Source organism: Callionymus lyra, chromosome 14 (assembly GCF_982586985.1).
Source record: "Callionymus lyra chromosome 14, fCalLyr1.hap1.1, whole genome shotgun sequence".
In the NCBI taxonomy this organism is placed as follows: Eukaryota; Metazoa; Chordata; class Actinopteri; order Syngnathiformes; family Callionymidae; genus Callionymus; species Callionymus lyra.
In genome coordinates, this window is record NC_141831.1 from 25,543,328 (window position 1) to 25,554,784 (window position 11,457).

The 11,457-nt window shown below is 42.0% G+C and overlaps 1 protein-coding gene across 1 annotated transcript; it reads left to right on the forward strand.

Annotated features, from left to right (window-relative positions):
- Positions 1-4,809, forward strand: pdha1a (pyruvate dehydrogenase E1 subunit alpha 1a). Its single transcript, XM_087807747.1, has 11 exons — positions 1-151; positions 729-797; positions 865-1,038; positions 1,114-1,240; positions 1,306-1,397; positions 2,225-2,317; positions 3,348-3,503; positions 3,623-3,694; positions 3,782-3,849; positions 4,058-4,166; positions 4,240-4,809. Exons 1-11 carry the CDS (start codon positions 104-106, stop codon positions 4,402-4,404), a joined length of 1,173 nt encoding a protein of 390 aa, XP_087663873.1. The 5' UTR covers positions 1-103; the 3' UTR covers positions 4,405-4,809.
- The last annotated feature ends 6,648 nt before the right edge of the window (positions 4,810-11,457 follow it).

Below are 11,457 nucleotides of genomic sequence, written 5' to 3' on the forward strand. Positions count from 1 at the left end.
AAGAACAACCGTAAAGAACCGGAAACGGAAAGGAAAGGTGTGTCGAAGCACAGAACCGGGCGGAACGAAAGTTGCACTGCTGAAATCTAGCTACTAGCGAAAGATGCTGGCCACTATCTCCAATGTCCTCAGAGCCTCTGCTCAGAGAAATGTAAGTAGACCAGTAAAGGTCATATGTTATTACCGGATGTGTTGTAATGTAGGTTTGCTGCTGGTTTTGTGACGCCAAATAAAAAAACATATCTGACCTTGCAAGGCCAAATGATAGCTTGTTTGCTAGCTCGGCTACAGTATCCTTCATATGTACGAGTGCTAGACAGACTTCGCCAACAATCGTTTTATTTCCGCCTTTAAAGTTATAATCTCCCGAATATGTAGTTAATATTTAACAAAATAATAATAGTATTCTGCAATCGAAAAAAAAAACATATTCGATGTATAACATTCGCATGACATCGTGAAGAGATACACAAAGAACTTTGTGTATTTTAACGGACACTTTTTCCATTAAATTTATTTTTTGCCAATCTGTCGTTTCCATTGTTTTTATTGTGATCCAGTTTTGATGCAAGTTAAATTGTGATAGGCTTTATCAGTGGAAAATGTGTCGCATCATTGAAAAGTCATTTATAGTTTAAACTCCAGTGAGGCTTTTATATTTGGAATATTTGGCTATACTCACGGTTCAATTGATAGGATGTGAATTTAATGTATTTTGTTTTTTACAGGGCTCTGCAGTGTTTCTGTCAGCACGCAATTATGCAGACTTCACTCCTCAGGCCTCATTTGAAATCAAGGTTTGTTTTTAAAGTTACCCAAATGTTGTACCAAATTGCTTCAATTGCTGTTTTCTCCTTCTGTTAGAAATGTGACACTTTCAAACTAGAGGACGCCCCAGCCACGGAGGTGGTCATGACTCGTGATGAGGGTCTTCAGTACTATCGTACCATGCAGACAATGAGACGGATGGAGCTCAAGGCTGATCAGCTGTACAAGCAGAAGATCGTCCGTGGTTTCTGCCATTTATATGATGGACAGGTAGCATGAATACAAATCAGATACTAATCTGCTGACTTCCCGAGTACCATGATTCATTCTTACCCTCATCTGTAGGAAGCATGTGCTGTTGGAATTGAGGCTGCGATCAATCTGTCAGATCATTTGATCACTGCATACCGTGCCCATGGCTACACCTACACCAGAGGAGGAACCGTTAAAGAAATCATGGCCGAACTCACTGGTGGGTTTATTTTTATTTTTTAATGATTATATTCCTTTGTTCAATACATCACATTTGTCATACAGGAAGAAGAGGAGGAATTGCAAAGGGCAAAGGAGGGTCCATGCACATGTACTGTAAGCATTTCTATGGCGGAAATGGAATCGTCGGTGCACAGGTATTCATAAATTAGGTGATACTGTTTTTGGTTTGGATCAAGGAAGTTCCGGGAACCTTTTTTTTATTTGAAGAGTAGGTGATAGTAATGCCACAAAACATATGTAGGTCAATGTCTCTGACAATAAAGTGACATTTGCAAACCATAATCTACAACGACATTATAATGTATAATAATAACATTTTATTAAACATTTGGGCAGTCAGTCCTCCAGTGCTAGTTTTATATTTTCATCTTATCTGACATCAGCTGACATTATTACAATTACATTTTACTACATAGTTATAGAAGCAAATGTTCTAGTATTTGACTTTTCAAATACTGTTTCCATATCTTTATAAATCATGAATATATGTTTCAAATGCTTTCATAAAGTTTTTAATGTTGAGTGAATTTTAGTGACAATTGGAAAAATGCATGTTACTGCAAATTACAACAAAAAGTTTAGAGTTTGCATTTGAATAAAAAGATGACACCAGATGAAACCTAAAAGAAAATCTGCTTGGCAACCTTTTGAAAATAAAGAATATAAATCTTATAATCTGTTTGTATGATGAGAAAAATAGAAATGTATACAGTAACTTTGCTTATCCTTAATCATTTGGGCTATTAAAATGTAATGTCAGCAGTTTATTGATTGTAGCTAGTTTTTTTTGTTTTTTTTAATGTGTCAATTTACGAAACTAACTTCCTTGACTGAAGAAATTTTTTAATCTGGTTTTAAAACGCTATCCACCGTAATCAAACCAACGCTAAGATAACAAATTATTATTTTTAAATTAATATTATTATTTTTTTTTTTAAAACTGATTTCCATCCCCTTCTAGGTCCCCCTGGGAGCTGGTGTGGCGTTGGCCTGCAAGTATTTTGGCAACAATGAGCTTTGTGTCTGTCTCTATGGTGATGGCGCTGCCAATCAGGTGTGTGAATGTGTGTATGTGGTTCTTAACTGTAATACTTAATATTGTTATGTTACATTTAAGATATTTTGTTCAAATTTGATACATCCATCTTAAATAATGGCTTGGATAACAGGTCTTTTCCTATGGATCAACTTGGTATTGGATTGAACTAAATGATTCAATGCTCTATACAGTCCAGTGGTGTGTCCCAAATTGCACACTTAATATTTTAAGAAGAGGCTATCGAGTCTTTCCAATAAGTATGTAGCGACAGTGTTTCATTTGAGACAGTACTACCCTGTTGAAATTTGCTCACTCAGCAAGTAAGTGAACTGAGAAAGGGCACAGTTGACTCGCTTTGAACTTGGATGATTTATTTGTTGTTTATACAGAATATATAATGTCTTATGTAATCATTTATTTAACATAAAGTCTTTGTCCTAGAGCATTTCATTATAAAGCCAATCTTCTTCTTTTTTTTTCTTTTGGGCTGCTCCCTTCAGGGGTCGCCACAGTGAATCAACCTCCTCCATCTAACCCTGTTCTCTGTGGCCCCCTCTCTCACAACAACCAACTTCATGTCCTCTTTAACCACATCCATAAACCTTCTCTTTGGTCTTTGTCTGCCTGGCAGTTCCAACCCCAGCATCCTTCTGCCAATATACTTACTATCCCTCCTCTGTAAATTACCAAACCATCTCATTCTGGCCTCTCTGACCTTATCTCCAAAACATCTCACATGTTCCTCTAATTGCCTCATTCCTGATCCTATCCATCTTCGTTAGTCCTGAAGAGGACCTCAACATCTTCATCTCTGCTACCTCCAGCTCTTCTTCCTCCCTTTTCCTCAGTGCCACTTACTCTAGACCATACAGCATCACTTGTCTCACCACTGTCTCATTAAAAAAACAATATTAATGTAAATGTTTTAGAAACTCGTATGATAAAAACGACAAATGATTAAAAATGTATTTATATTTTCACATTTTATGAACAATGTCTGTCCTACATGCTTTCCCCCTCTCTAAAATGACTATGCAACTCTCAGGGACAAATCTTTGAAACCTACAACATGGCAGCACTTTGGAAGCTTCCTGTCATCTTCGTCTGTGAGAACAACCGGTATGGCATGGGCACATCAGTGGAGAGAGCTGCAGCCAGCACCGACTACTTCAAAAGAGGAGAGTTCATTCCTGGGCTCAGGGTAAACGTCTTTTCATATTAACATTCTGTGGTGATGTTAGTTGAAGTTAAAATGTTATTCTGATGTTGCAAACCATTTAAAGGCCTGCTGGCTGATCAAATGTTCTTATCTCTGTCCAGGTGGACGGGATGGACATCCTTTGTGTTCGTGAAGCGACTCGCTTCGCAGCAGACATGTGTCGAAAGGGAAATGTGAGTTGGAAACCTTGACACAATTGAGTCCATTCTTTTTAACACTAGTTGGTAAAATAATGATTTTATTTACTGTGTGCTCTTCAGGGTCCAGTTCTTATGGAGCTCCAGACTTACCGCTACCATGGCCACAGTATGAGTGATCCCGGCGTCAGGTAAACCAGAGGTCTTTTACACTAGTAATGCAATTGTAATGAATTTGCTGCTTAAATTATGGGAATTTTTACCAGGCTTTTATTTGGACTTTTAGAAAAAATATTATCAAGCCAAATAAGATGAGATCAGAAGTCGGCTACAATGCCTAATCTGACTGTCACAATGGACAATGTTTAGCATGAATTGTTTGGATTTTTCTGCTCATAGCTATCGCACACGCGAGGAGATCCAGGAGGTCCGGAGCAAGAGTGATCCCATCTCACTGCTGAAGGATCGCATGCTCAGCAACAACATGGCCAGTGTGGAGGAGCTCAAGGTAGAAATGTTCAGTGAAGGAGATAATGATTTTCGTAGACAAACTCGACTTGACCATGAGTTTTATTTTCTAGGAGATTGATGTGGAAGTGAGGAAGGAGATTGAAGATGCTGCTCAGTTTGCCACAACAGACCCAGAACCACCTCTTGAAGAATTGTGCAACCACATCTTCGCCAATGACCAGCCAATGGACGTGCGGGGTACAAACCCATGGTCCAAGCTGAAGTCTGTCAGCTAATCAGTTTTCATCCTCTTGATATTTATTAAAATTCACCTCCAGCATCCAAACATGTCAGCCATATCCACCCCAAACCTTTAATTCAAAGCAGGATGTGTATGTATTTGTAACATTTCTACTTGGAACCCGGGTAACTATTTTATCAAAGTACCTTTTATTTCCTTTGTATCAGATTTCTATGACAAATAAAAGTCATAGCCAAACACTAGAAGTTCTTAACACCGCAGATAAATTGGCAGACCAAGCTGTTAAACTATATATATTTTTTTCTTTTATTTAATCCCTTGTCCACTTGACACAAAAGAAAAAATGTATTCATTCGTTGTCTGTCTTTATATCCGATAAAACTTTTCAGTGCTGTACAAAAAAATGGCTTTAAAAGAAAGGCTTGCCAAACCAACCGTGTGCCTGGTAGTTCTGTTTTTCTTTTGACTCACACTCGAGATGGCATTTCTCAATCTGAGTCAAGGCTGGAGGATATTTGGCGTAAAGGTTGTACCCCAAGACAACTTATAAATACTATCACTCACTCAATTTCTGCCACTTATTCCCTTTTTGTGTTCAAGGGGCGGGAGCCTTTTTCAGTTGAGAGGTGGGCAACTTACAAATATTACAACAGAAACTGTTACATTGAATGTTGGATTCATGTGAACTTATTAAAACTCCACAAAGTACCTTTTTTTTTTCTTTTTTTTTTTACTGGTTTCTTATAGGTTTATGGCATCACAACACTTGGACAATGGACACGTGTTTATGTAAGTGTGGAGGAAGTCTCATGAGTAAGGCACCCCAGTGAGTAAGAGACGAGTTATCCTGCACATAAATTGAGAGGTGAGAGATTACAGGCCTTGGGAAAAGCCACACAACACCTTACCAGCCGCAGGGCAACGGGACCACTGAGAGGTTCAACGTACCTTGATGAACATGCTTGGAACCCTGGAACCACACTTGAAGTCTGGTTGGCATGAGCATGTGGACACCATGGTGCATGCTTACAACTGTTCAAGACAAGACTCCACCGGCTACATCCCATACTACCTCATGTTTGGTAGACACCCAAGACTTCCTGTTGACGTGGTCTTTGGCTCCCCTGCTAAAAACACATCTGTTGATTATACCGAATATGTTAAGACGCTGCATGACTCCCTGACACGTAATGCTTAAGACCAACAGAAGAAGCATTATGACAGGAAAAAGTCCCTAGTTTAGCCCTGGTGATAGAGGTCTAGTTAAAATCTGTTATGTGGATGGGAGGCAGAAGTTCGGGGACCGGTAGGAGGCACGCCCATATGTCATGGTCAAGAAGCAACCAGGATTGCCTGCCTATGTGGCGCGGCTGGAAGATGTATGTTTCTCCCTGTGAAAAGAAGATGTGGTCTTGTTGGAAAAGAGCCAGTCCGACGAAGGGGAACTGGACGCCAGCCCTGATGCAAGTCAGAAGGAGAATTGGATATTCATGGGATGGTATGTGGCGAGGAGGAGCAAACAGCTTCTGGAGGTAGAGGAGGAGGAAACAGAAAGATAAACCATATCTGAGACTAATGGTGAGTCACCTCCCACACAAAGTTCAGATATTCCCCGGAGATATCCAGCAAGAAAGTGACGTCCCCTACAAAACTTTCACTTGAGTCTCGCATAGTTTCATAAAGTGAGAGCCAGGGGCCGGAAGTTGTGGCATAGAATAAAGGCTTGCCGGGCAGCTGGGCACACCTAGACACAGACACATTAACCTAGTGTGTATATATGACAATAGATTTAAAGTTTTATTTTTATACATTTGGGAAGTCAGTATTTTGTTTTACTAGGTGGCATATTTTGGTTAAGGTTAATTACTCATTATGGCTGTGTGACTAGCCGTCAAGGCAACGGCATTCACTGATGACACTGTGTTGCGTTTAGTGATCGCTGTCCATCCACAGGTATGCTCATTGTTGTTCATAGTTGCTCTGTAACGTGTTATAAATTATTTGTTAAAAGCACTGTCATTGTCCTTAAACTCTCTGTTATTATTTAACATCGAGAAACTTATTGTAATGCATATTGTGTAATATATTGTATAACCATTAAAAACTGTTACACCCTGACGCTCATGTCCTCTGTTTTCGACCAGCTACAACAGGCTAAAGTGTTTACCAAGCTTGTCCTGCGGAACGCTTATCACCTGATAAGAAATAGAGAAGGAGATGAATGGAAGACAGGGTTTAACACATCGAGCGGCCATTATGAATATTTGGTTATGCCATTCAGTCTCACCAACGCCCCAGCAGTTTTTCAGGCTATGATCAATGATGTTCCTAGAGATTTTCTAGATCACTTTGTGTATGTCTAATTAGACAATATTCTCATCTATTCACCAGACTTATTCATGCACAGGAAACATGTAACTCAGGTCTTACAGAGACTGTTAGAGAACAAACTTTACGTGAAAGCAGAGAAGAGTGAGTTTCATGCCAATACCATCTCCTTCCTGGGCTTCATTGTAGTCCCTGGGGGTTTGCTTACTTTTATAGGCGGTTCATCAGAGGCTTCAGCGCAACAGCACAACCACTCCACACACTCACCTTCCACGAAAGCGCAGCCTCCGACTCCGAGGCTGCCTTCCAGAGTCTCAAGACACGCTTAACCCCAGCCCCCATCCTCACCATGCCATCCTCTGTCGACAGTTTGTGGTTGATGTGGTTGTTCTAATGAGGGGATCAGGGCGGTCCTTTGCCAGTGTTCAAAGCTGAATGGGAAGATGCACCCCTGCGCCTTCTTGTCACGGTGGCTGTCCCGGGCGGAGCGTAATTATGATGTTAGCAACCGGGAGCTACTGACTGGTAAAGGTGGCTTGTTCGGTCTGCGCCCGGAACAAGACATCCTCAAGGGCACGCATGGGCCTGCCTTAGCCGCTACCTATCCCCTCCAGACCGTGGGCAGATAGGTCAATGGACTTTGTCACTTTGTCACACACTGTAGACAGGTTCTCCAAGATGGCCAGGTTTATAGCCCTGCCCAAGCGGCCGTCAGCCAAAGAAACGGCCAAAATCATGATCAACAATATTTTCAAAGTTCATAGTTTTCCGAAAGACATTGTCTCAGACAGGGGGCCCTAATTTGTGTCTCACTTCAACCCCTCAACATGGAGCAGACACCTGGTCTGGGTAGAGTAGGCCCATAATTCTTTGCCCACCTCAGCCACAGGGTTCTCACCATTCATATGTGTGTATGGCTACGAGCCCGCTGTTTTTGCAGACCAAGAACAAGAACTGTCCGTGCCCTCCGCTCATGCCATGATCTGCCGCTGCCGACGCAAGTCATACGACAAGGGGGACCGGGTTAAAAGAACAACTGACCGCAGGAGACAACCTGTCCCTGCCTATTGGCCAAAAAGTCTGGCTTTCAACCAAGAATCTCCACCTGAGGGTCCCTTCAAGGAACCTTCAATCTCATTAGCTGGCGCCAATGTTTGTGGGATTCGATTACCCATTACCAAGGTCATAGGCCCGGCCGCGGTTCGCCTGTGTCTGCCACGGGCCCTCCTTGTCCACCCTACATTCCCTGTGAGCCAAGTAAAACCTACCAAGGTGAGCCCCATGGTCCCAACCCCCATCCTCTCCTCCTCTTCCTGAAGTGGTTGATGGAGGACCGGTCTACAAAGACAAGGAACTTCTGGTTGTACGCAACCGGGGCTGGGGCAGGCAATACCTGGTTGACTGCGAAGGTTATGGGCCGGAAGAGAGGCAGTGGGTTCCCTCAAAATTCATCCTCACAACTTTATAAGAGACTTTGACCGTGACCACCCTGAACAGCCTAAACCATCTGGTATCCGGAGGGGGGTTCTGTCACATTGTAGTGCGCTCACTTGCCCTGCATTCAACTGTCTCCTCCCTGATTGCCTATTGTTTCCACCTGTTCCCCTTTACCCTCATATGTTTAAATAGTCCTTGTCTCCCTTGTCATGTGCCAGAGTGTTTCGTCCTGTTCGTTCACCCCAGCCTTGTCATAGCCACAGAGCTGTCCCATCAAGTAAGACCTGTGAAGAGTGAATTTTTGTTCTTGCTCATATTGTATAGTTTAGAAACCATTGCCTTTGTTTTTTCCTCCAGTTGGAGCGCCCTTAGTTAGCCGTTTTGTGTCCTGTTGAGAGTCCAAGCTTGACACATCTTAGCATTTTCATTTTATGTTCACATTTTGATGTAACATTGGGTGGAGATGTGATGTATTATTGCAATCAACTTGAAAGGGTCTGTTGTCATCTGCACTCTTGGCCTGTCCTCCACGATCAGAAGGCAAGGCAAAAAAATTATATGCAACACAAAAATGTTTAACCAGTAGATGAGACAAAAGATTGGGTCATGAAGCACTTTATGAATGAAGAACTTTTATGTATAGCCAATACTCTGCATAAACTCAAGTTCAGCTAAATATTTGTCCACTCCTGTGCATGTTGAGTGTCCCATGGGGTCCACTGCAGCATCAAGTCCAGCCAGGTCACCATCTCTCAGGGTATAGTCGTTTTGGGGACATGGTATCCGGAGTTGGGATCAGAGGTTAGAAGACCACTGCCTACCCAGTCTATCACAGTAATGTGCAGGTCCTAAATTATAAGCAGTCATCAGCATTCCTTGCCTCCTTACAGTGCTCTGCAGAAAATATTTCATAAACACCAAGCCCCATCATCACACTCCTGAGTTGTTATTTGGCTGAATAAAAACATAGTGGCAACAGAACAGACGAAGTCCACTTGAAAGTTCAAGAAGACTGTCCTCCAGCTGGTGCAGAACATGGTAAAAGACATTGAAGCAAATACATTCTTAAATGATTAAAAGGGTACATTTGGTATAATAAAATAATCAATACTTTCTTGAGAACCCATCAATTCCACCGAACATCACCATATTGTACCTGAAAGAGAGGCATTATTATCCATCACTGCTTTTGAGATTGTACTAAAATGAATCGACTTGTAGAGAGTTAACAAACACTACTAACCATATAAGTTTGTGGTTTGTATCAATATGCATCAATACATGGGACTGAGTACACTCTGCGCACAACACACCGCAACTCTGACATTCGTAAATAAATCCCAGCAGTATCAACCCTGTGCATTGATGCACGGACCCTCTTCCACTACACTCTGTGTCCCTGTGCCCGCAGCAGTCCCAGCATCATGCGGTACCCTGGAGTGGGTACCCTCGGTTACTGGAGTGGAGGGCTGACACCATATTGTCCAGTTCATCATCTGTGAGGTCACTGTACAGAGCTCTCACAGATAAACCCCGAATGTTCATCCTCCTCTGCAAAGTTCATCTTGAAAACCCAACAAGCGTAGAAATGCAGGGCACTGTCAGGCCTATATTAGGGCGCTTGGGAACATAATCCTCATGTATAACTCCCCTTGGGCGTCCTCCAGTTAGCTTCTCCAAGGCAATATTTGTGTCTAATGTTCATTATGCGCTGATACTAGATGATGCAATGCAGTGAGGCCGTAATGCACATCTTGTGGAATGTCTAGCTGACTGGATAACAAGAAGGAGCTGTCTCGCCTGCAGTTGATTCAGAACTCTGCAGCGAGAATTCTGACCTGCTCTAGTAGAAGAACTCACATTTCTCCGATCCTTAAAACTCTTCACTGGCTTCCAGTTTCTTTCAGGATCATCTTTAAAATTCTGGTTCTTACTTTCAGACCTATTCATGGTCAGGCTCCTCCTTACATCACTGATCTGATCCAGCCTTACACCCCAGCTCGGGCTCTGAGGTCTGTGGATCAGAATCTACTGATGGTTCCACGCACACGGCTCAGGACCAGAGGAGAGAAATCCTTTCACACTGTTGCTCCTTAGCTTTGGAACGATCTTCCTCTCTCTTTGCGCTTGATGGAGTCTACTGACTCTTTCAAGAATAATCTTAAGACGTTCTGCTTTTGTCTCGTGGTGTCTTGACCTTTTAAGCATATATTTTATTGGATATTGTTTTGATTGTTTAAGCACTGTGACCCTGGTCTACAAATATTACTTATTTAGTTACTTACTTACTTTGAGTGGGATTTTGAATGCTCAGGGGTTGTAAAGCAGCAGACGAAGAACTGTGAATGAACCTTTGTTAAATTAACTGTACAGCTATGTTCAGAATAATAGCAGTCCAACACGACTAACCAGATAAATCACTGCTTTTGGTATAAAACATAATAATAAACGGAAAATAATTTACCAGCAGGTGTAGTAAAGTCAGAGGAACCAACAGACCAAACTTTAATGATATGGGTCTGTGTAATTGACTAATTAAGTAAAAGGGGCGTGTTCAAAAAAATGGCAGTGTGGAGTTCCATCAGTGAGATCATTCATTGTGTGAAAGAAATAGGTTTCAATCAGGTGGCCCTTATTTAATCATGAAGCCAGCTCATGTTGTGCATGCAATTCTCTGTGAAAACTCATGGAAGATGGGTCGTGCCAAACATTGTTCAGAAGAAATGCGTGCTTTGATTAAAAAGTTGATTGGAGAGGGGAAAATGTATAAAAAAAAGTGCAGGAAATGATCGGCTGCTCAGCTAAAATGATCTCCAATGCTTTAAAATGGAAAGACAAACCAGAGAGACGTGGAAGAAAACGTAAGACTACCATTTGAATGGACCGAAGGATAGTCAGAATGGCAAAGACTAAGCCAAGGGTCTGCTCCAGGGAGATCAGAGACGGTCTGAAGGTACCTGTGAGTGCTGTGACCATTAGAAGACGCTTATGTGAGACTAATCTACCAGCAAGAAGCCCCCTTAAAGTCCCACTGTTGCAAGAAAGACATGTGCTGAAGAGGATTGCATTTGCCAAACATCATGTCGACTGGCCTCTGGAGAAATGGAGAAATATTGTGGACTGATGAAAGTAAGATTGTTCTTTTTGGACCGTGAAGCATGGTGGTGCAAGCAACATGATATGGGGCTGTTTCTCTTACCATGGTGTCGGGCCTTAATATCGCATACCAGGGATCCTGGATCAATTTGGATACATCACAATACAATATTGAGGAGGTCATGCTGCCTTATGCCGAATGGGAGATGCCCCTGAAATGGGTGTT